The sequence below is a fragment of the Erpetoichthys calabaricus genome, chromosome 8, assembly GCF_900747795.2.
Source record: "Erpetoichthys calabaricus chromosome 8, fErpCal1.3, whole genome shotgun sequence".
Taxonomy (NCBI): Eukaryota; Metazoa; Chordata; class Cladistia; order Polypteriformes; family Polypteridae; genus Erpetoichthys; species Erpetoichthys calabaricus.
Genome location: NC_041401.2, coordinates 29,616,544 through 29,642,671, shown reverse-complemented (window position 1 = coordinate 29,642,671; position 26,128 = coordinate 29,616,544). Strand labels below are relative to the sequence as shown.

The window sequence follows — 26,128 nt, the reverse complement described above, 5'->3', positions numbered from 1 at the left end:
CTGTCTCACAATTAAAAGAATGCAAACATATCTTCCTCTTCGAAGGAGTGCGCATCAGGAGCACAGACTGTCAGAAATAGAGAGTAGAGAAAAGCCAAGCAAAATGACACCTTTTATTGGCTAACTAAAAAGATTACAATATGCAAGCTTTCGAGGCAACTCAGGCCCCTTCTTCAGGCAAGAGAGGAAAGCAAACAAATCAATAGGGCTGTTTGGCTTTTAAGTATGCGAAGCACCGCCGGTACAAAGCTGTTGAAGGCGGCAGCTCACACCCCCTCCGTCAGGAGCAGGGAGAGAGAGAAAGAGACAGAGAAAAACAAAGTCAAAAATCAATACGTGCCCTTTGAGCTTTTAAGTATGCAAAGAAGCACCGTGCAGCATGTCGCTTCACGAAGCAGCTGCACACAGAAGGTAGCAACGTGAAGATAATCTTTCAGCATTTTTAGACGAGCGTCCGTATCGTCTAGGTGTGCGAACAGCGCCCCTGCTCACACCCCCTACGTCAGGATCAGAGAAAGTCAGCGCAAGAGAGAGAGAGAGAACAGTAAGCTGGGTAGCTTCTCAGCCATCTGCCAATAGCGTCCCTTGTATGAAATCAACTGGGCAAACCAACTGAGGAAGCATGTACCAGAAATTAAAAGACCCATTGTCCGCAGAAATCCGCGAACCAGCAAAAAATCCGCGATATATATATTTAAATATGCTTACATATAAAATCCGCGATAGAGTGAAGCCGCGAAAGGCGAAGCGCGATATAGCGAGGGATCACTGTACTCCTTTCTTACGTTGTGATGTTTTGTCCTTTGAAATTCAGCATGGAGTCATTTACTGCTACAGTTATGTCTGTGTACTTCAGGGTCAGTATTCATGCGTATGTCCTCAGCTTTATTTATCAAGTAAACCTTGTGATTCTTATCCTATTCTTTCTTTATTAATTTATTTTATTAATAACAGAATAAGAGGTAAAACATTAAATAAGATTAAAACATTAAACGAATCAGCACTACTTGTCTTTTAATATTAGTTGGTTCTGCAGACAAAAACAAGATGCTGTAACCCTTCAACTAATATTTAACACACCAACACCTAACCTTCATGTTGTCTTTGACACAAATCAGTCATTCACCACTTACACAAATGAAGCTTTTAAATAGTAAATCATACAGTTAATAAAAATAAACTATTAGATAGTTTAGAGATAGTTCATACATTTATTTCAGATATAACTGACTACTGCAATGCTTTATTAACATTATGTTAGCAAAACTTATTTTCTTATGTCTCTTCATTGACCTTCATAAAATATAAAAAATTAAATGTCTTTGGAATTTCATTAGAATTAAATGTCTTTTAGTATGAAGTATTCACTGTTGATCTTGGCATTTGTAATTATGTAAATGTTACATTGTTATCTGCATTTCTTTTGCTGTACTACATCTCTAAATCTTTGTAAGTGCTTCAAGATGGCCTTTAATGAAACAGTGTAAGAGTCCAGGCATGAGCAGAAACAGGGTGCTGGCTGAGCGCTAGCCTGACATTGCACACATAGAGTTGTCCCATCTGGGGCCCAGGCAGAGTTCTCCTTCGTTTGCTCAAAGACATGCGAGAGCTTCTTTGTAACCAAAGCATGCTTGGTTTGCAACTGGCAGGAAATGCTTAGCTGTGACACCACAGAATGAATTCCTGTCCTGAAACAAATGCACTATCTCAGAATGAACGGAATTCCATTAAACCTAAGGTATCATGCAGATTCAATGAAACAGCTTAAACTGGCCGTGCTGGAGTTCATGGCTGAGCAAGCAAACTGAAGGCAAATATAGAACACTTTGGGATGGTTGGTTATTTACCATTTTTTTGACATTATGCTTTTAGGCATTGTGCATAAATACCTCAGAAAATAAATGTGTGGAATGGTACCTTCATGTAAATTTCACTTTAGTGATAATGCAGGAAATCATTTAACAGAAGATTATACTGTACAATGATATACAATCAAGTACATTACCTTATATAATATTTATTATGTACACAAGTACATGTACAATAAAATGAACAGGAGATTGAATCAAGGGAACAAGTTAAATATGATTTAATCTGAAACTAAATACACTGGACCAAATGAAGTACACAAGCTACATGGTGTCCCACACGTGTGCATGGGAGGCAGCTAAAGGGCTCAAAAGAAGGTAATTCCCAGTCAGACCAGGGGGTGACAGAGTGCAATAATCCTTTCTCTTATCTCCCCACAGACCAAATGCAGGAAATTCTGCCTGGCTCCCAATACGTCACTTCCAGTTCCGCCCCAGAAGACGTCACTTCCATACCAACAGAAAAGCCCACCTCCTAAAAACCTCATTTCTAGTTCTGGTCCCAAGATCCCTCCTCTTCCTGCTTTTCAACTTTATATCTGCCATGTTTCCTAGCCTGTTCAGTTCTATTTTGGACTCTTGTTTGTAAAGACCATTTTTCTCAACCTTTTTGCATTTGCAGCCAATTCTCAAGAATACGGGAGGCTGCCCCATACCTTTTTGTTGCGTCTAGGTTTGATTATTTACCACAATAAATACGAGGTGTGATCAAAAAGTATGGTGAATGTTGATGCAGAGCACCGTCCAAGAGCAACGCAAAACAATTCAATGTTCTGACATGTCCATCCTAGAGCGTAGTTTGTGACAAGTTTCAACTTGTTTGATACTGTCAGTCGTTTGTGAGCCACTGTTGAGTTCAAGTGTGTTTTTCAAGTTTGTCGTTAATAATGGATATCGAGCAATGCATTAACATAAAATTATGTTTCAAATTGCAAAAAGCTCAGGTAACCCATCAGATGTTAAAATCGGTTTATGGTGACACTGCACAGACAATGAAGACTGTTTACAAGTGGTTTGATCGATTTCATAATGGATCTGACTCGGTTGAAGATGAGAAAAGATCAGGACGTCCTTCAACATCAATAACCGAGGAAAATGTTGAAACGGTTACATTCTTCATCATGACAACACTCCTTGTCACACATCCCTTCTAGTACAACAATTTCTGTCGAATAAAAACATTACGCTGTGTCCGCATCCACCTTATTCACCGGATCTGGCACCGTGCAAATTCTGACTGTTCCCTAAATTGAAAGGCAAATGATTTCAATCCATTGAGGACATCCAGGAAGCCATGACAGCCAAACTAAAGACAATCTCGAAAGAAAACTTCCAGAACTGCTTCGGAAAGTGACAGGAGCATTGGGATAAGTACATTCAAAGGGGAGGAGACTATTTTGAGGGTGACTAGTAGCTGTAAATCTTTTACTGCAATAAACGTTTCTTTTTTAAAACATTCACTGTATTTTTGATCATACCTCGTAGATAGATGGATACTGGGGTGACTTGATGCTTCAGTCCATGTCAACCTTTGCATATCTGTTGTGGCCATAAGTGCCAACTTTTTCAAAATTTCTGCTGGTGTGCATTTCACAGACTTCCATATAATCAATTCCACTGTATTCTTTCTTCCCTGATCTTCAAGCCTTGTTGCAGTAACTAGCATTTTGGCAGAACTGCCTCTTTGCTTGTATCATCTTTGCCCGAATCTGAACTTTCTGCAGTATTTTGGGTCTATCTGAATAGTGCTGAAGTAAACACAATTTCGCCTCATGATCGACTTATCCATGTTTTCATTCTTTTTGTCCTGTTATTGTTTGTCATGTTCATTGCAGTAAGTGCTCTTTAGGTAACCCAATTACATGCAGTGTGGCAATCACAAGAAAATGCACTTGTAAAGCTATACTTGATGTATCTCAATTTTTGACTTACATATATGATTTTGTTTTCTAAATTTGTAAATTCTATCACATGTCATCATATTTTACGGAATTGTGTAAAGTCCACAAGTCCACATTTTGTGTGTGTGTGTGTTTCTTTCTCTTTGTCATCCAGCATATGCTCTGGTAGGGCAAAAAATCTAAAAACTCAGCTACCTTCATGTATAAATTTACTAGAGTGTATGTGTGTGCATGCATATGTGTGTATAGGTATATTTAAATATACTGTATTGCAAAACTGTTGCAAATCAATTGGCTTAGTACCATGTCTACATGGAACAGGCTAAAAAATATGGTTGAATAAGATAAATTAAATTAGACAAATTAAAAAGTTCTATGGCAGTTAATTTTGAATGCAGGTCAAACCGATTTTGTTGGATATGGGGATGAGCACTGGACCAAACTGCACCAAAAACAATCGGCCTGGAGCCTGTAACAAGAGAAACACGATGCAACTTTTTGAAAAAGATAGGTCCTTTATTTCAGAAGTTGTCATTGTATATAGGTCTTGGAGTTCAGGGCCGATATCTCATAAAACACTCAATGTTAATTTTAATAATTTTTTAAGGACAAGGAAAACAACATTCAACAGGTCTATGCATCAGAATCGAAGATCTGCCTCTCCTCTTGGTTCATTGATGAAGAAACCTGTCTTTCATTCAAATGCACAGCACAGCAGGAATGAAGTCTCCCTTGTTAACATTTAATGGGGAGCTTTCAGGAAGAAACCATTACTAATATTTTAGCAAAAATTGCACACATTTGGCACATTTTGACCATACCAATGGATATTGGAAATGTGGATTATGCAACACGAGTTACGTGAGAATTTATTTCTTTTTTCATGGACAGTTTCTTCAATTTGTTTAGCATTGTCCAGCGCTGATCCCCTGTCAACAGCACTGAATTTGACTATTCAATATTTCTTCCTCCAAACATTTTTCTCAGCTATCTCAAACTACATGGGGTAACATTTAAAAAATATATATAATGTTTGGGTGGAGTATTCCTATTAATAAAATGGCCACATGATAACAGCTATGTCTAAAGGAATTGCTGCTCTAGCACAGAAACTAATAATGCCTCTAATGAGTTATCCCAAACAAGAAATGCAAATACTGCACAGGAAATAATAATAATAAGAGCGATAGTGCTAATAACTGTAACCTGTAACTCGTTATTTAAAGCAGTCTATCAGAAGAGGGTACATCACAGTCAGACATTTAACTGTATTTTTTTTTAGTTTTTCTTTCAGATGGTTGCCACTAATGAACTAAGATTCTCCTTGATATGATTTGCAATGGTAAATTGTAAAGGACCGCATTATCTAACAAACAAGTTGATCTTTTTTTTTAATTAATGTCGAACAATATCTAATTTTAAAATGTTTAACCTGCAAGGAAGATGCATAAGCCAGTTGTTGTTCAGGCAACTTTATGACCCTACTAGGTCAGATTAGAATTTTTGTACTACTCTTGGGTAATTTATTTTGTGGTAGGGGGTTGAAGAATCTGCATCAGTCTGGAGTACTTTCCTATAACTCACACCCCTGCTGCTGCTGTGGTGTTCTGTAACATCAGAAGCATGAGGTTTACTTGTACAGGTAAAATGTGTGAGCCTCTGGAAGGAGGACATGTTTTAGAAACATGAGCACCCCTTCCCTTCTAGGAAGACAGCCAGAGAAAATTCAGGTAGCTGAGGTGAAAGGACATATTGGCCAGGGACGGAATGGGATGTGAGTTGTGCCTGAGGCTGGCCTACATACCTACTGGTCCAAGTGGTGTGTCCTGGACTATCAGGCCAGGACCGATGATGCTTGCAGAGGCTTTCTGTGTCTCTGCTGCTGCATTCATGCAGATGGCCATGCTGGGGTCTTTGCCATCGCATGCATAGAGGAACCATGCTGTGTCTCTGCCATTCCATCCAAAGATTCGTGCCAGACCACCCCGGAGAAGAAACCAGTCAACATACTAAGACAGAGAACCACTTGGTGGCCTAAGTAAGATGAACCAACTATTATAAAGGTTATATTGGTGTTATTGTCACACTTAATTTACTATGCTTATATTTAGGGCACAGTTGGAAATCTTAAGTTAATCTATATATGAATAAAATGCGCAACTTTCTCTTCATCCTGTTCTGGTACTTTGTCTAATTGCCTGGTGTTATAGAAGTAAAAGCAATGGGTAGGTTTTGAACTACAACACAGTCAACCCTGACCAGACTGTTAAGAATAAACATATGGGTGGGATTTGGGGTATTTTATTAAGGTCTACAAAGTAAAGAGTCTGAAAGGGAAAATAGAGTCAACCTAGGACTCCACCACGGAAAAGTATAAGTGGACAACTGACCTTTGTAAAAATACATTAATACCTCATGTGGTTTAACATGCATGTACTTTTATCTTATAAACTATACTAAACTTTGCCTTGGCATTAATATCATTTTAAAATAATATGAATTACTTGGCAATACATGACTAAGGTCTTTCTTCATCATTATTATTCTTTATAAAATTTTTTTGTCTTCTCCTGATTTTTTATATAGTATAATAAACATTGCATTTAAAAGAAGCCAGTATGTACAGTATAATAATTACATATTGAAATGGCCTAGCCAATCTATAACATTTGAATATACAATATATTTTAATCATAATGTAATAAATACTTACACATCAATTAGTAATGGATATTTTTTGGACTTGTCAAAGCTGGGTGGCAGTGTCATTTGATACCACAGTTCTACCGAAAAAAGAAAAAGAAATTATATATATATATATATATATATATATATATATATATATATATATATATATATATATATATATATATACAGTAACCACCTAAAATACATCCCAATATATTTTTCCTTTAAAAAGTTGATAGAATAGAGGAGACTGGTACCTCTGTGTAATACAGGTAACTGACAAAATAAAGGCATCATGGCAGTTTTTTAATTTAAAAGGATGGTCACAACAGTTATTCATTTTGATATGAGAGAGAAATTATTTTCCAGTCACTAGAGGTCTTTCTTTATCAAAGGTAGGACCATTCAAGAGCATACATCTCACCTTTAAATAAAATAGTCACCATTATATCATACGCTAGCACAAGCCATGTATGTTTCTTGTGTCCTAACAAAATAATTAGAAAAATAAAATAAAATAGTAAAATGTTTCAATTACCATCTGAATAACAAGAAAGGGAAGCTCATGAGTAAAAAAAAGGAAATACAAAAATATTGAAAGCAGGTGCTTCTAAGCAGGTATGATCATTGGGATAATTGAGAAGTTACAATCATATATTCCTTAAGTTTTTGCCAAAAAGTGCACGGCATACCAAATTTCTCATTCTGTTGGATATAATTACTGCGCCACTTAGCAATGTTTTATAAGGAAGTGTAGTTAAGACGATGTTGGTATGGAACATAGAAGGAAAAAATATTATGCTCTAGGGGCAACTATGAATGGAAGCATATACTTACTGGCTGTAATAAATGTGCAAAGACTCAAGATGCAAGGAAAAATTAGATCATTTAAGTGCAAATGATGGCCTAAGGCAGGAGCAGGAAGTTTAATTGAGAACAGACCATTCGTTTTTTGACTGATAATCATACTATGAATCAGGCTAGGAGACTGAACCAAAAAACGCAAGTAAAGTGGGGCTAAGAACAAAAGCAGGAGCAGAGGAAGCAATAAAAAAAATCTACCAGGAGAGCCAAGCATGATGCACACCAAAAGCTGTTTAAAGGCTTGAGTGTAGTGTCCCTGAGTGATGCGTTCTTGTGGCTTTGCTTTGACATCTTTTTTTTTTTTTTTACCAGAATGGTGTAAGCTCACTTATTCTTTAATACAAAATGGCAAATACCAATAAATATAAAGCAGTTGCAAGTGCTCAAGTCATACTATAGTACAGAATTTCTTTTCTGATTGTAGGAAAATTTCCAGGAATGATAATGTCCCCATCCATACAACACAGGTGGTCAATGAATGGTTTGGATCATTTTGTTAAAATCAAGGAAACGGTAGAGTACTTACAGCTAATAATCATTTAGCATAAATTCTGCATTTCCACATCGATTTTATATAAATGATGTTGAATACTAACATCCAAATCTAACATTTTTTGATTTGCATTACAAAATTCTGATCCATAATAATTTCTTTGCCTACTGTAGCAGCAGACAGACTAACAACACTGAAGCAGCAAAAGTCATTTATATCTGGTCACATTAACTTAAAATATTGCTTTTGCCAGAGATGGGCACTCTGGGCGGTAATCAATGCAAATTTAGAAGAGAGTCTAGCACAGTAATGGAGTATGGTTGGAATGGAGAGGATGTAAGGGAGAGATTGTTGTATGCAAAGATGAAAAGAGCAGAAAGGAGTGGAATAGAAAGAAGTAAAAGCTGTTAAGATCCCTAAAAAATCCAGATATAAATAAATAATTGCAGTATGTCCAAGTGACAGAGGGATAAACTGAAAATTTTGTATATCACAGACTCATTTATATTGTTTTTTACAGTATTATTTAGTTATGGAACTTGAATTTCAAAAGTTATATATATATATATATATATATATATATATATATATATATATATATATATATATATATATTATAATATCTTTAATCCCAATGGTAATTACGTAAGTAATGTACAACTGCTGAAGCATCTACTATATAATAAAACACTAAGGTCAGTGTGTGTTTCCAGTCCCTCTGAGTGATCTGATTAGTCAGTTTGGCTTTTGTCTGATTGGTCAGTTTCACTGGGGTTGCTCAGTCTCATGCGATTGAGACACAAACTGTCGGGTCAGAGAAAGACGTAGGAGGATCACTGAGAGTCACCTTCAAAGTCGGGACGTATTTGCAGGAATATTAATGATGTTTTCACAGTGGTTAATGAAGGCCTGTCTACCATTGGTGGTAGTGAAAAAGCAGAGAGGAGACAAGCAATGGGGCTTGAAATGGCAGAGTCTGAGAAGCAGGCTTTACTGGAATGCAGTCAAGAGAGGAAACGCAAGCCAACACAGGTTAAGGCACAGAACAATACCGTAGAAAGCTGTAGGATGAATGCTGAGGGTACACATATGGCAAGACATATCAACTATTTAAAAATGTATTTTATTTTCTCTCTTTTACAGGTAACATAGCTAGTTATACATTAAAACACAAACCTTATTAAATTAGCGGCATGAGAGACAACATGCTTCTGCTGCAGCCTAAGAATGTGGAGTAAGACAGGGATTCATGCCACTAAATTAATTTTTACTTATTTACAAATTAGGGTTAGATATAGTTTTAGAAAATTTAGCAAGAGCAGGTGGACCAAAATGTTTTTTTAACTTGAAGGTACGGCCAGGAAAATCTTTTCTATACGGAATGCACTAGATTTCTGTAAAAATAGAATCCAAGGGTTAGGCACACTTTTAAAAAGTGACGCCCCAGACAGATTGGGGAAACGAGCTGTGGACAATGCTCTACAGAAGAGAGAATGAGTGAATGCGACTTCTACAGGTGAATAGGAGGAGAGCACTCAGATACAAGGCTGGATGGCACTCCTGTGTTTGTTGTTTTTAAAACATTTTCTGGTGGCACATCAGCAGTGAAGCTTAAACAATATAGGAGTATGGAGGCTGAGGAACAGCTTTGTTTTAAAAAGGCTGTATAAAAAAAGGTAGGGCTGAACTGTCAATTCTGTTTGCTGTCCTCATCTCCATGTTGGTTTTCTCTACAGTATACTCTGGCAATGTTAGCCATATACACCATGATTAACCAAAAAAAAAGAAAAATCCAGTGCTTTGAAAGAGCATTCATTGTCACCAATGCAAGAGTGAGGAATAAAATGGATCAGCAATTTTTGTTATCATATACTGTGTCACAAACACATGTGCATGAGAGATGGTTTATAGGCTGAAATAAAGTTGTTTCTCAGCCAAACCAGAGGGTGGCACTGTCATCTAATCCTCTCCCCCTTTCTGCCTCTGCAGAACAACCGAAGAAACGTCCCATTAAGGTTGTTTCTGGGCTACCAGACCTGCCTCCAGATGACATCACTTCCACCTCCCAGAACCCTCCTCCGGATGATCTCAATTCTGGTTACAGTCCATTAAAGCCCACTTCTTCCTGTCTGTTACATATAAATAGAACAGCATTCCTTATAATAATAATACATTTTATTTATTCCTAGGTGCCTTTCTAGACACTCAAGGACACCGAACAACAGATAAAACACACATTATAAACAAAACTAAAATACAAAATTTTAAATCACACAATGCAATTGTAGTCAAAGAGAAAAAGCAGTCTTAAACAAATGAGTTTTAAGTTTAGATTTCAAAAGTGAGAATGATTCAATATTTCTAAGCTTAGATGATAGTGAGTTCCAGAGCTGGGGACCCATGGTGGTAAGACGGATGAAAGGGACAGTCAAGTGGAAGGAGGAAGAGGATCTAAGGGTGCAGGAGGGAATGGCAACATGGAGGAAGTTGGACAGATGTGGAGGGGCAAGGGTGTGGAGAGCCTTAAAAGTCAACAGAAGAATTTTGAATTAAATGCGGAACTTAACTGGAAGCCAGTGAAGCTGCTGAAAGACAGGAGTGATATGGTGAATAGAAGGGGTTCTAGTAATGATGCGGGCAGCTGAATTCTGGACCAGTTGAAGCTTATAAAGAGATTTGTGAGAAAGATCAAAGAAAAGGGAATTGCAATAATCCAAACGAGAGGTGAAAAGGTTATGAACAAGGATAGCATTGGTGGTGGGGAGTGAGGGTGGGGCGAATATGATTATTGTTACGCAGGTGGAAATATGTAGACCGGAGATGGTATTGATGTGGGACTGAAAAGATAAAGTACTATCAAGGACGACACCCAGACTCTTAACCTGTGGGGAAGGAGAGACAGAGGAATTATCAATAACAATTTTAAAAACTTTGTACCAATCAGTTTTGTCACTATTTAATTTAAGAAAATTTGAAGAAAACCAGGATTTAATTTCTGCTATGCAATCAATAAGAAAGGAAGGTGGAAAGGAAAAAGTAGGTTTGCTAGTGAGGTAGAGCTGGGTGTCATTAGCGTAACAATGAAAGCTAATGTTATATTTATGAAAGATATTGCCAAGGGGAAGGAGGGGCCCCAGGGCAGAGCCCACCTGAAGTAACAGCGGTGGGTTGAAATGTGAAAGTTTTAAGCTGAACAAATTGAGTGTTTAATGTTAGTTCAGTCTAGTTTCTGTAAAGATGTGTTTCTTTTTCTGCCAAATTTTCATTATACGGGGTGGCTATCCCCAAACCTTTTTCTGCCTCCACTTATTTTGTTATTATAGTACCATATATTCTGGTATTACTGTATATACTTTTGTTTCATTTTGTTTGTTTAATTAGGGGTCTTCTTGTCTTCCTAGAGAGTCGTGGCTGGGGGTCTATCAGAAAATGGGGCCTGTTAAAGCCGATTGAGGCATTCATTGTGTGATTTTGAGCTATACAAGAAATAAATGGTTGTTTTACACAAACAAACAGTGGGTATATTTAAGGTTTCATTTTTTTAATACATATTGGACAAAAGTATCTAAAGTTAAACATTGTTTGCTATGCTACAACAGCAAGCATTTGTATCTTTGGACAATCTGTTCCTGTTTTCTCAAATATGTGAGAACCACTGATGTAAATCACATAGCATGTCTGTCCCAGTCAAAAGAGCTTAGCCTAACAGACCTCCAAAGTCTCCCACACCACCTGAAGCAGCTTTTTTCTCTATCATCATAAAAACACCAAATAACAGTAATCCTTATAAAGAAGAATATGGTGTTGTGTCTTTCCAATACAGTTCCAAACATTTGTAAAATTAGTGTTATGGATCAATCAACCTGTTTTGGTGGTCCGTGGTGACCCAAACTTAATTAAAGTAATATATGTGTGTCTTTCTTTTATTTTGTCAGTTACATGTAATACACTATTTCATATTAAGGAAATATTTCAGCTATTGTGCATGCCCATTTTTTTGTGTTTTTAATGTAATGAATTGTAAGTAAAAACAAAACATGAACATTGTTCAGAATGTATGGGATCAGCAGATATTATTTATTAGTACATTGCTTACCTAGTCTTAACATTTATTTAAATTATTTTAATTGTTATTCTACAACCTATTGTTTTGAAATTTTAAAATTAATCTTTTTTGTAAATGATGATTTCTAAACTAGAGAGCATTCTTTTGATCGTGAACTTGACAAAGCAAGTTTGAAAATAAATTATCTGAAGTACACACATGCCCTTTGCTGATCCAACTTTGATATATTCATTTAAATTAAAAGAGTATATTTAAAAGATAAATGTAAGCACACATACTGAATCCTGCCACTTGAATGTTTCCCTGTTTGACTGTTGGCATTTGAATGTCCTTTAGGATTTCTTCCAATTCCTTGTTCTCCTCAAGGATGCGAAGTTCTAAAAAAAATCCACACAAAATATTATTAAAGCACTTTGGAAGTGACTGTCACTACCCATGCTATCTTCTTTATGACCAGTATGGCACATAATAAACCCACTTCCTCTGACATACTGTACATCAAGAAAGATTGACTGTTAAATTTCATTTTGCCAGTATCCATAGAACTGTAAGAGCTTTAACAATTTTTTTTGGGTGTGGCTGAATCAATCCTTTAATCCTCATTTTCCATACTTTCCACCTCAGAATTTCTACCTCACATAAACGTCTGCACATCTTTCCACTCTGATGACTTAGATATTGAATTTTCCCACAAATCAGAACTCCCCCTAAACTGATAATCCTGTTCATGAATGATTGTTACATTTTTCTCTACACAGAAAATTATAGATACACTCAATAAAGTAGTGTGGTAAGTGGTAGTAGTTTGGGGAACTTCAGAGCTTGAGGAATATTAGAGGTTAATGATCAATATTGTCAGATTTTCATTTTCTAATTTGGTAAGAGCAGAATTTGCATGGGGTTTACAAGCCAATTCCTTTTCATGTCTGTTTGACCAATGTAATCTTTCATTGTAAACTAATATCCATTCAAAGCCTAGATGCAAGACTATATTCAACACTTATGGCATGTTAACATCTTATCATGACATTGCCTGTAAGTTGATATTCATTTACAGGACATTCTTAAAGTGTGCAGCTTCAGTGTAATACATAAATGGTCTATGACTGACCCTGTATGGTGTGATTTTTGAAGCATGTCGTTTGGACCATTTTATTTTTGTTTTAGAAAAAAAAAAACTCTGACATCACCCAACATATTCTACCATGCATGAAGAGCAAGATCAATGAGATAGCATCTTTTTATTTATAACACTTCAAAAATAATGCTTTATTTGATATGCTATTTGCTCATTCAGACTATCTTTATCCATTAGAAAGATTTTGATGACTAAAATAAAGAGCCGTGCCCTTATTTATCAAGTTCCTCAGAACAGAAAAATGGTCCTAACTGGCTCAAAAAATCACAGAGTGACTGACACAAATTTGGTCCTACTCATAGGAGTAGGCATAAAAGCATTTTGTCAGTTTTCCTAATTTTCAAAACTACTCCTAATGTCATGAGTATTTAGGGAAACTCATGAGCTAGGAGCTGCCAGAATATGGCATTCAGACAGAGATTGGCCTGCACATTCTGGGAAAGGTGAAGTGTTTTGCAAACACTGGACAACAATTAACTCATAAAGGAGATAAAATAATATTACCAACAAATCTTGTATTTCACATGATTGCTCCATCTACATGGAGAAGGTATACACTGTCAGCCAAAATGAAAGCATTGGAAACATTACATTTTTTGGCCACAGGGAAAAATGCAGCTTCACAGAAGCAATGATATAAGTATGTCCCAACCAACCATTTCTTGAATATGCACTAAACTTTGAATGCCCTAATAATGTGAGAAGTAATTCACAGATTTATACAATACACTTCCTTATCACTCCATGTTAAAGCAAGCTGTATTCATGAAAATTGCTGGTTTTCCTGGAGTTGTTAGTGTGATTGATGGAACAAACATGAAGATCATTGCTCCCGAGTTTGGATGAGGATGCATATGTAACTCATCAGCGATATCCCAGTATCAACACCCAGGAGAACATTGATACAAACTGTATTGTATAGCTAGGACACTATCCTGATGAAAGGCGGGGCTGGATGGGTGATTGACAGCAAAATGTCACACGTTACTGGCTAATGGGTTGCATTACCCTTTTAATTTTATTTTTATACTCAGCAACAAAAATGATTCACTCTGTTAACAATCTGTAATGATGAGTCATTGTGAATGCTGGTGTGTTCAACCAGACAACTTTGGATGGAACAAACTTGTAATGGCATGTTCTTTTTGTGGACATAACAAGCTGGTTCTGCTGCATTCAAACGTGAATGCCTTTAAATTTATTTCTGGACAGGTCTGAGCATCTTACTGCCACCTATAAGCCTGTTATTGACAGTAGCAGCTCTCCAGTATTCAGGACAGAAGTTTGTATGTGCGTTTAGGGGGTTGTTGTTTGCTTGTTTTTTATAACATATATCTGTATATAGGCAAAGTTTTAATTTCCTCTTGGGCATAAATAAAGTATCTATCTATCTATCTATCTATCTATCTATCTATCTATCTATCTATCTATCTATCTATCTATCTATCTATCTATCTATCTATCTATCTATCTATCTATCTATAATACTTTAGGTTACCCTAATATACAGTAGAATGAATTTGTTGATACATTAAATCAGATACCCTTGCATATTTTAGACGTTAATGTTATTTGAAGTATAAAAAATGCATTCACAAAAAAGTAGAAATTTGAGCTTATTGTCTCCAGTACCTTTTCCAGTGTTGTCATTAAGAGTATAAATAGGAATTCCAGGTCCTGTGAAAAAGAATACATGTTGGTGAAGATAACAGAGAAAATGCATTTTTTATATATTGGCAGACTGAGTTTAAAATTAATTTAGGAGTAATACTAGCAAAGCTAAGCAATAGTCGAAAACTTAAACTCACCAGAACAATCCATTCGGTAATATGTTGCATTTTTGCTGAAGTATGCAGAGTTATATTTACATCTTTCTCGTCTTGTGTTACATGTCATACATTGTGGATCGGAATGAGAACTACCAATTGTAATTCTGTTTCATAGAAGGAATTTAAACAAATACAAATTACTCTTATGAGATATATATATATTTATGGAGTACATCATCAAAAGCATTTACATTTTTACAATTTAAGTTCATTTTAAAATGTACAGAGTACAGTGAAATTCTTATTTGTGTGTTTCACCAACATGTCGGCAGAATATTTATAACATTCAGTTACTATTGCAGTTTACATTTTCTGTGAAAAAGAAATGCATTTAAAAACTGATGTAGAATCTCATTTTGTAAGAAATAAAACATGCATATTTGGTTTCTTAAAAATAATTTTTTGTTATATAAATACGGTGAGCACACTCTTAAATGTGTGAAAAAATACAGTATTTTTTGTTTATTGAGTAATTGGAAGTTAATTTTTTCATGCATAACATTCTTACTTGTAAAGATTTCTCCCTCCAGGAGTACCTCCATCCTGGTTACTAACATAATAACTGTGAGGAGAGATAAATATTTAGAAAACAATTAGTAAAGATTTAAAACTAGAAACAAAATGTAAATTCCACAAGTAAATGATTTTAATATCTGCACAGAGCTTAGTTTATTTTGAGTGAATGTTTAAAATTTATTCAAATATAGCAAGACAAATTACTAACATTTTTTAATGGAGCTCTATATCCTGTAGTATATTGACAAATAATAATAATCATTGAGTTAGGAGGAGTAGAAAACATTAGATGAGGTGGAGGTAGCCCTTCATGTTTGCGTGTTCTATGGAGATCTCCTGCCAGGATTTACTAAGACCCCAGATCACAAGCAGGTGGCCCCTCATAAGGCAGCAGCATGTGATCAAGATCAGAAGCTGTAGTGGTAAAACTGTTATTAATGTTGCTGTCAGTTTGCTAAACTGGGTGAGTGCTACTTGGCCGCAGTGGTCTGGTTCAGAGCAGTTACCTCACCATTTATTTTTCACTATTTAAGACTTGATTTCAGCATTTGGAAAAAAATCAATTTCAAAATTACATTATTCTTTGTTTTCCAAAAGTCTAAATGATGTTTGTTGCAGTAATAAAATACTTTCATTGCTAATAACATAAAATCATATAATCTCTGTGAAGTACGTACAGTGCATCCTTTGTTACTTTCACAATGTAAATGACTTCCCATTCTCCAGACGTAATCAGTTGTGGTTCCTAAAAACAAGCATATTTTTGTCAGTTTTTGTTTTCTTACGTTACACAGTGTTTTTGATAAATTGCTTTTTGTCTGAGTATATACAGTGGATTCAGAAAGAATTCAGACCCCTTCACTTTCTGCACACTTGATTGCATTGTAGATTTAATTTTAAATGGATACATTTGCCATTTTTGGAATAACAAGAATAGACAGGATTAGGAATGAATATATTAGAGGGACAAAACATGTGCGACAGTTTGGTGACCGAGTGAGAGGGATTAGATTGAGATGGTTTGGGGACGAGTAGAGGAGAGATGAGGAGTATATTGCGAAAAAAAGGCTGAGGATGGGACCGCCAGGCAAGAGAAACAGGGAAAGTTTATGGATGTGGTGAAGGAGGACATGAAGGCAGTCAGTGTGGCAGAAAATGATGTAAAAGACAGGAATAAATGGAGACTGGTGAGCCGCTGTGGTGACCCTTAAATAGGAGCAGACCAAAGAAGAAGACATTTTTGCCTATCAGTCAACACTCACTAACCTGTAATGACAAAGTGAAACATGTTTTCAGAAAGGATTACAAATTTTAAAAAAACTTCTAAAATTGGAATCTCTCATTCATATTCAGACCCTTAATTCAATACTTTATAGAAGCCCCTTTGGTAGTCATTACAGCTTCCATTCTTCTTGGATGAGTCTTTCTATAAGCTTTGCACACAAGGATGTCTTTCTGGTGTTTGTTGTGCAGAAAGGTGAGCATTGTCCCAGTCTGACGTTGGGTGCATTCTGGAGCAGGTTTTCTTCAGGCACCTCTCTGTATTTGGCCGCATTCATCTTTCCTTCAATTCTGACCAGTCTCACTGATCCTGCTGCTGAGAAGCACCTGCACTGCCTGATGCTGCCATCACCATGCTTCACCTTAGGGATGGTATTAGGCAGGTAGTGAGCAGTGCCTGGTGTTCACCAGACATAATCCTTGGGGTTCAATTTTTATCTCATCAGACCAGAGGATCTTTACTTCATGCATGTCCTTAAAATGCCATTTGGCAAACTTCCATCTAACCACTCATCCATAAATGTGTGATTGATGGAATGCTACTGAGATGGTTATTCTTCCAAAAGGTTCTCCCATCTCAGCTGAGGTTTTCTGAAGCTCTGTTAGAATGAATGGGGTTTTTGGTCACCTCACTGACCAGGACTCTTCTTGCTTGGTTAATCATTTTGGCCAAATGGTCAACTCTATGATGAATTCTGGTGGTTCCAAACGTCTTCAATTTTTACCATTATTGAGGCCATTTTGCTCAAAGGAACACTCAAAGCTTTAGAAGTTGTTTTATCTCCTTGACCTGATTGATGCCTCAGTACAATTTGATTGTGGAGGTCTACGGAGAGGTCCTTGCACTTCAAGGCTTGGTGTTTGTCCTCACATGCAGTGTGAATTGTGGGATTTGCACACAGGTGTGTGCTTTTCTAGGTGATATCCAATCCATTGATTTTGGCACAGGTGGACTCCAATGAACAACAACAACAACAACAACATTTATTTATATAGCACATTTTCATACAAAAAGTAGCTCAAAGTGCTTTACATAATGAAGAGAAGAAAAATAAAAGACAAAATAAGAAATTAAAATAAGACAACCTAGTTAACATAGAAAGGAGTAAGGTCCGATGGCCAGGGTGGACAGAAAAAACAAAAAAAAACTCCAGACACACACCAAGGAGAATTAAAGCAAACAGGAAGACCACAATTCAGAGTGCCACAGCAAAGGGTCTGAATACTTACATATAAATAACAGATTTCAGTTTTTAACATGCAAACCTTTCTGAAAACGTTTTTTCACTTTGTCATTATGGGTTACTGAGTGTAGACTGATGGGCAAAAATTGGAATAATAACACAATCAAGAACACAATAAAGTGCACAGAAACTGAAGAAATTGGAATATTTTCTGAATCCACTGTAGATGAAAAATTTAAAAAAGTAGTTTCTAACCAAATTTACTTAAATTCTCATCCTTCATAAGAAAGATATGATAAAATATGTCATGTATTTTAAGGACAGTGTAATTGTGCTTCACAGGCTTTAATCCACAATTTAATTGCAAGATGAGGTGCCGTCTGTATTGAGTTTCTCTCCTTGTCCCCTTTGCTCATGAATTTCCTATCCTATGGTCCAAACACCTAATATATTACGTAATGCTCATTTGTGTATTTAAATTAAAATATAAAAAATGAGTTTGCATGTCTGTGCTTTTGTGTGCCTTGGAATGGACTTGTTCCTCACGTGTGTCCTGTGTTACCAGGAAAGATACTGGCTATGCACAAATTATTCCTACTTTTATAAGTCTTCGTATTTATAAAGCTGTCAGTCAGTCAAGCAGGTGGTTGCTCTAAATATAGTTGTAAAAAGACATCTGCAAGCAGGTATGGATTAGCTTTCTTGACGCTTTAATTTGCCTTGTGCTACAGAAGTTTTTCTATTCAAGAGAATTAATTCCATGGGGTGGCAAAAAACTGAGCACTACAGTGGACAAAAATACAACAAGGTGTCTGTTGAATGTACAAATCTCAGCTATTGTTACATCTTTTAATACCACAAAGATAGCTGCACTTCAGCAGTATAAACACTACAGGGAGCTGGATATGTATATCATTTACAATGATTCTATGAAACATGTTTTATTGACTTTACTCAAAGGTTACATCTATTTCATGACATATCCTTGCATGAATATGAACAGAGAAAATAGAAAATTGCAAGGTGTCTTTTAAGCTTTGATTTGATATTTGCATTTCTGTTTAATGAGTGATTGACATAAACCCTTGGGATTTGTGAATTTCCTCTTGGGATTAATAAAGTATCTATCTATCTATCTATCTATCTATCTATCTATCTATCTATCTATCTATCTATCTATCTATCTATCGTGAAGGACAGCCGGGTCCCATGCCCGGCAGGGACGCCCCTGCTGCATCTGTTCCGGGGGAGCAGCCATGGACACATCAATACCTCCCCCGGGACGCTTGGTGGCAGTTTCCCTGGAGGACAATGATTCCTCAACCTGGCGCATGGCTCCATGGGAGATGGAGTCCTCCACAGCCTGGTTGGGGGCTCGGATGGCCACTAGGGGGAGCTGCATGGAGTCTGCAGCCCGGCTGGTCAAATCTTCAGCCCCAATTAGGACCAGGTGATCAAGCACCTGGAATGCTTCCGGGTGGGGTATAAAAAGGGCCAGCCACCACCACTCAGAGAGCCAGGGTCGGGAGGAGGAGGACTACGCTTGCGGAAGAGTGGTGGGAGAGGAGAAAAGAGTGCTGCTGCTGTTGTTGTTGTGTGGAAAAGAGTGCTTTTGGGACTGTGTATTGCCTGTGGGTCACGGGGAAGACGTGTGCCCATGGGTGAAGAAGAAAAATAAAAAGTCCTTGTTTTATACATGCCTCTGTGTCCTTCTGTGCCGGGTCAGGTGCATATATAGCGCCTTTTCTACACTATCTATCTATCTATCTATCTATCTATCTATCTATCTATCTATCTATCTATCTATCTATCTATCTATCTAACTATCAATCTATCTATCTATCTATCTATCTATCTATCTATCTATCTATCTATCTATCTATCTAATGTGGCTTGTCCTGAAACACATGGTGCTGTTGTCTCAATGCTTTTTAAAACCAATTCTTGAAAAAAATCATGTCTCATTGGAAAACATTTTCATCACATTGTCATGTAACAAATGGCAGTTGGTTATCCACATTTTGCAGCTTATGACTTGCAAATCTGTGAACACAATTTGGTTACATTCCCTTCATGTTTGATTTATAAACAAAAACATAAAACTTTGAGTGTGGGTGGTTTAGTAAATTTTAAAGGAAAGTCTCTTACCTTTCCAGAAGTCAGATAATGTATATGTTTATAGCCATTCCTGTCGGAAAGTATCTTGTAGAAGCTTTCATTATCTCCAGTGAAATGAGGTGGAAATGGTGAATACTGAAATGAATTCAGAAAACATAATCATGTAATAAATTAAAAATATGACTCACTTGGTATTCAGTTGATCTTTTCTTATAAACTGTTAATATCAATGCAAACTACAAGGTCTGATAATTACTGGAATAGAATATGTTCTGGTAGTATTCATTCATTTTCCAAATCTGTATCTACATTCTGGATTGATACATTATTTCTAATGTTCATTTTGCTTTGAAGGCTGAAGCCAGAGTACAGCCTCTTAACAATTTTACCAAATTATGAAAAATTTATAAAACTATATTGATAGTATTATGAGCTTTTGAGGTTGATTTTAGGATACACTTTCAGTGGGGCTATTTGTATTTACTGTGTTATAATAAGTATGAGGGACGTTCAAAACGTTTCTGCACTTTTATATTTTCATTGGAAATGGTGAAGGTAGGAGGAGTAGTAATTGGGCATTAAAAAGTTGGTACGACGCTGGGAAAATTGCATCACAAATGAAGGTGACTATGTAGAAAGTTTTGAAATTTCTTTTTGCAATTCTTAATAAATAGAGTTAAAAAAAGTGTGGAAACTTTTTGAATGTCACTTGTACAAACAATAATTCTAGGCTCCTTGTTTGGTATGCAGAAATTCACTTAATGCAAAATAAGACAAAATTAATATAAAATATGTGTTTATTTGTGACAATGATTCACATTTAGAAAGGTTATTTTTCTTGTGTGTGCATATTCAGCATATTTATTTATGTATACATACACACTTTCTGGGTTGCCCAAATGGTTTGCCGCACAGTTTTTATTGCTAGTAATTATTTATATATTGTTAAACATACATATAAAATAATTAAGCGTATTTGTTACATATGCCCTTTCCCTATGTGATCGCTATGAACTTTAAGAACTTTGCACCAGTGAGAAACAAAAGTATGTGCCCCCTTCCTGACCAGTCCTGCACGTGCACCCACTTCATCATTTTCCCACATATGATATCTTTGAGGGCTTCAAAAGAGAAATCTGAGGGAGCAGCTTATGAACTTATACGGTGGTTTGGGGAAGAACAAAGTTTATGACTGCTTACTGAGTTTACAAACTTGGGTATGGTTGTGCTGTTCTGTTAAATTAGAGCAAAATGTTTGTGAGGTCTTACTCTCCTTCTGCAACTTTTTAAGTGCTTAAATATAAAGATCCAAGTTAGCAGTTTGACTAAAATTGACCCTTTTCTATGCCCAAAAACGCTGTCCATGAATGTTCTTGCTAAACAGATAAACATATGCTTTTACGAGACTTTGAATAATGCTGCTTCACTGACTTCTGTTTAGTCTTTGCTGGCGTCAGTAATGTTCAGACTTTGTTTGGCTACTGACAGCTCACTGGCAAACTTTCAGGTTATAATCTGTCAGTAGCGTCTTTTGCTTACAATGCCTTTACCTTCTGGCTAGCTCCTATGGTGCCTCCATGTAACAAGCTTGAGCTACCAGATGTCCACAAGTCCCTTCAAAGTTTGAAACCAACCTCCCATAGCAGCCTTGATTAAACCCACCGCAGAAACCCCTTGGGCATGTAAATTAAAGCCAGTTAGGTGACTTGCAGTGGAGCTTGGTCGAATGTCCATTTTAGATGTAGAATGTGACTCTGGTGCTGAGGCTTGGGGACTCCAGGTATATAGTGGTGGGTAGTCAATGTCAGAATCATCATTCACACATGCTGTACTTGCTCCATTACAGTAACTGAGTAATGGGTTTGTGCAGAGCCCCAGTGCCAGTCAGGGGTCGACCAACCTGCCCTACATTTCCTCTGTTTTATAGCCAGTTGATCATTTAATAGGTTTTCTTCAGCTAGTTATTTTCCCTGATTTTGTGCAGGAATAGCAGCAATCTTCTTCACATGTCTTTTAACATTTGTATTTGCCTTTAAGTACCCTTATCCTATTTCACCTTTGACCGCAACCCAAATGGGACCACCTGTCCCAATTAAAACTACCTTCCAGTGGCCACCAGTAAACTTTTAATGCAGTTATTTTCCAGTTCCAGTTGCCCACTAATTTTAATTTCTTATTTTCTACACTATCATTATTATATTCCATAAACAAGGCCAAGGATCCCCTTGTAGAAGGCATAGTGTGCCCTCTGGCATTTCCCATTCTTAATAATTCTGTCAAAGATCATGATAAACCAGAACTTACTAATGTGGTATTAGGGGTTCGCCAGCGCTCAAATCATAGGTCGCCACACTGCCTTGGGAAGGAGATCTTGTAGAAAAGCAGAAGCATCCCTTACCTAACAATTCAGCTACGCTTTCCCACATGAGGAAGGTCACCCAAGACGGTAGCACTTGGACGAACTCTATCCCGCTACTGACACCAAACTATGGATGCAACTCTCCTTTCTTAAAAAATCCAAAAGTCAATATGAGGTTGATCAATGTAACAGTTTTATTGGAGAAGAGCAATCAGACACCATGACCATCAAAAGCCATTCTGATCACTTCATCAAACACATTTTCTTTTTATAGATAATTAGGCAATGTAAACAAAAGAACTAAAAAAAATCCCCAAAACTCCTGCAGCCAAGACACTGCTCATTTCTTTAAAATTTACAAGCAAATTAAGGAACTTAATTGTTTATGGAATAACCTACCCTTGAACCTTATACTCAGGTGACTCAGGCGCCGCCGAGAGTGGCAGCCTTTTCAGCAGCTCCGTATACGATTTTATTTTTCTACTTTTATTTTTCTCTTTTTTAATGATCAGTCCTATCACTTTATTTTATGTGGATTCGTTCACTGGACACACTTACTTTTACAACGTGGGCATGGATTTTTACACGCCAAGACTCGTCTATTCAAGTACTCAACTTCGAGCGCTGAGAACAAATGCCAGTGCCGGTGTGGTTCCCTATTTACCCAACGAGGTAAGAAGGCAGTATCATGGCAGCAGAGCCGGCACTAAGCTAAAAATGAAGCGGCTTGCAAGAAAGTGGCGTTTTAAGCCTTCGGTGCCTTCTGTGATTCTGGGAAATGTGAACTCAATCTCAAATAAGATCGACGAACTGGCTGCGCTGGTGAAAAATGTCAGAACATACAGAAAATGCAGTTTGTTGTGCTTTTGCGAAACGTGGCTAACTACCACCATCCCAGATGCTAACATGGAGCTACCCGGGTTTAGCACAGTTAGAGCGGACAGAGACGCAAGTACCTGCAGGAAGCACAAAGGAGGAGGACTCGCTCTCTATGTTAATACACGGTGGTGTAACTCTGGACATGTTAACGTCAAAGTTTCCACTTTCTGTTGCTAAGTTACAAACGCAGCACCCTGAGGCGCTTGTGCTAATCGCTGGAGACTTTAACCATGTGACGCTGGACAAAACATTACCTGCCTTCTCCCAGTATGTGGACTGTAACGCCCGGGGAAATAAGACTATTGATTTACTGTATGCAAACGTTAAAGACGCATACAGTGCCACCCCACTGCCTGCGCTTGGGAAAGCAGATCATAACCTGGTTCTGCTTCAGCCTCACTACAAACCAAGAGTGAGGGTCCTACCTACAACCACACGCTCATTCAGGAAGTGGACCCCGGAGGCAGAGAAGGCTCTGAGAGACTGCTTTGGAACTACAGACTGGGATATCCTGCAGGGATCACATAGTGAGAACATTGAGGAGGTTGTTGACTGCACTACTACATCAACTTCTGTATGGACATTGTAGTTCCAGTAAGAACTGTACGCTGCTATGCTAACAACAAGCCATGGATTACAAGTGACATCAAGGGCCTTTTGAACCAGAAGAAAAGGGCTTTTAAAGGCGGTGATCAGCATGAGCTCAAGCGCGTGCAGAAGGAACTCCGAGTCCAGCTCAGGGTGGCGAAGGAGCAGTACAGAAGAAAGCTGGAGCAGAAGTTGCAGAATAACAGCATGAAGGAAGTGTGGGATGGGATGAAGATCATCACTGGCTGCGGCTCAAAGCGGGGTGCCACCATCGAGAAAGACGTGAAGAGAGCAAACCAAATGAACAACCTCTTTAACAGGTTTGACCACCCTAACCCACTCTCACTCTCACCTCGGAGTACTGCACCCTCCACACATCCTTCTGCTGATACCAGCATAGGAGAGACATCCCCACCCACAATTACAACAGCACAGGTGAGCAGAGAGCTGAGGAGACTTCGTGCCAGCAAAGCAGCGGGTCCAGATGGAGTATCACCCCAGTCCCAAAGGTATCACGTCCTAGTGAGCTGAATGACTTCCGGCCTGTTGCTCTGACATCACATGTGATGAAGACCATGGAGAGGCTGCTGCTTCACCACCTGAGGCCACAGGTTCAATACGCCCTCGACCCTCTGCAGTTTGCATATCAGGAAAAGGTGGGAGCGGAGGATGCCATCATCTACAGTATATGCTACACCGATCCCTCTCCCACTTGGACAGAGGCAGTGGTGCTGTAAGAATTATTTTTCTAGACTTCTCTAGCACCTTCAACACAATCCAACCTCTGCTCCTTAGGGACAAGGTGACAGAGATGGGAGTAGATTCATACCTGGTGGCATGGATTGTGGACTATCTTAAAGACAGACCTCAGTATGTGTGTCTTGGGAACTGCACGTCTGACATTGTGGTCAGCAACACAGGAGCGCCGCAGGGGACTGTACTTTCTCCGGTCCTGTTCAGCCTATATACATCGGACTTTCAATACAACTTGGAGTCCTACCACGTGCAAAAGTTCGCTGACGACACTGCTATCGTGGGCTGCATCAGGAGTGGGCAGGAGGAGGAGTATAGGGACCTAATCAATGACTTTGTTAAATGGTGCGACTCAAACCACCTACACCTGAACACCAGCAAAACCAAGGAGCTGGTGGTGGATTTTAGGAGGCCCAGACCCCTCATGGACCCCGTGATCATCAGAGGTGACTATGTGCAGATGGTGCAGACCTATAAATACCTGGGAGTGCAGCTGGATGATAAATTAGACTGGACTGCTAATACTGATGCTCTGTGTAAGAAAGGACAGACCCGGTTATACTTCCTTAGAAGGCTGGCGTCCTTCAACATCTGCAATAAGATGCTGCAGATGTTCTATCAGACGATTGTGGCGACTGCCCTCTTCTACACGGTGGTGTGCTGGGGAGGCAGCATTAAGAAGAAAGACGCCTCATGCCTGGACAAACTGGTGAGGAAGGCAGGCTCTATTGTTGGCATGGAGCTGGACAGTTTGACATCTGTGGCAGAGCGATGGGCACTCAGCAGGCTCCTATCAATTATGGAGAATCCACTGCATCCACTAAACAGTGTCATCTCCAGACAGAAGAGCAGCTTCAGCGACACACTGCTGTCACTGTCCTGCTCCACTGACAGACTGAGGAGATCGTTCCTCCCCCAAACTATGCGACTCTTCAATTCCACCAGAGGGGGTAAACGTTAACATTATACAAAGATATTGTCTGTCTGTATACCTGCATTGTTATCACTCTTTAATTTAATATTGTTTTTTTGTATCAGTATGCTGTTGCTGGAGTATGTGAATTTCCCCTTGGGATTAATAAAGTATCTATCTATCTAATATTCTTATATAGTCTTAGCAGATTTCTAAGCAAGCATTTAACAATAAAGCATAGCAATCCTGTTGTAAGTTATTTTGAAATGTTTATGATTGGCTTTGAGTCAGAGGTCATTCTGTACTATGATGCCTTGTTAGTTTGTGTTTTGTTAAAAGAATGGTTTAAAGTTGGCCACCTTACCTTCTCCTCTCTCTGCTTCCTTAATATTTTGGCCATATTATCAATAATACATAATTAAATAAACAACTTAACTCCTGCTTGTCCCTTTACTCTATTTAACTGCCTGAGATTATACATAAAAAAAGGAATGGGGAGGATGTGCCAAAGTACAGTACCTGACCACAGAAAACTTAATTTGTTTCTATGGAAAAATTTGGCTTTTTACAGAAGCTTGTTAACTACATACATACATATGATGGATGTTTCTGTGCTTTTTTTTAACTATATTTATTAAGAATTTCAAAAACAAACTAGTAACAAAATTGTCACCTTCCTTTGTGATGCAA

The 26,128-nt window shown here is 37.8% G+C and overlaps 1 protein-coding gene across 1 annotated transcript in view; it reads right to left on the bottom strand.

Moving 5' to 3' along the window:
• The window catches only part of fap (fibroblast activation protein, alpha), a 106,538-nt gene that overhangs the window by 18,746 nt on the left and 61,664 nt on the right, over positions 1 to 26,128 (bottom strand). The window contains exons 13-19 of the mRNA XM_028806401.2: positions 19,977 to 20,081; positions 16,041 to 16,108; positions 15,356 to 15,409; positions 14,827 to 14,951; positions 14,651 to 14,695; positions 12,159 to 12,257; positions 6,483 to 6,552 (exon numbers count right to left, since the gene is read on the bottom strand). Coding sequence (XP_028662234.2) covers positions 6,483 to 6,552; positions 12,159 to 12,257; positions 14,651 to 14,695; positions 14,827 to 14,951; positions 15,356 to 15,409; positions 16,041 to 16,108; positions 19,977 to 20,081 — 566 coding nt within the window. The remainder of the gene's footprint in view (positions 1 to 6,482; positions 6,553 to 12,158; positions 12,258 to 14,650; positions 14,696 to 14,826; positions 14,952 to 15,355; positions 15,410 to 16,040; positions 16,109 to 19,976; positions 20,082 to 26,128) is intronic.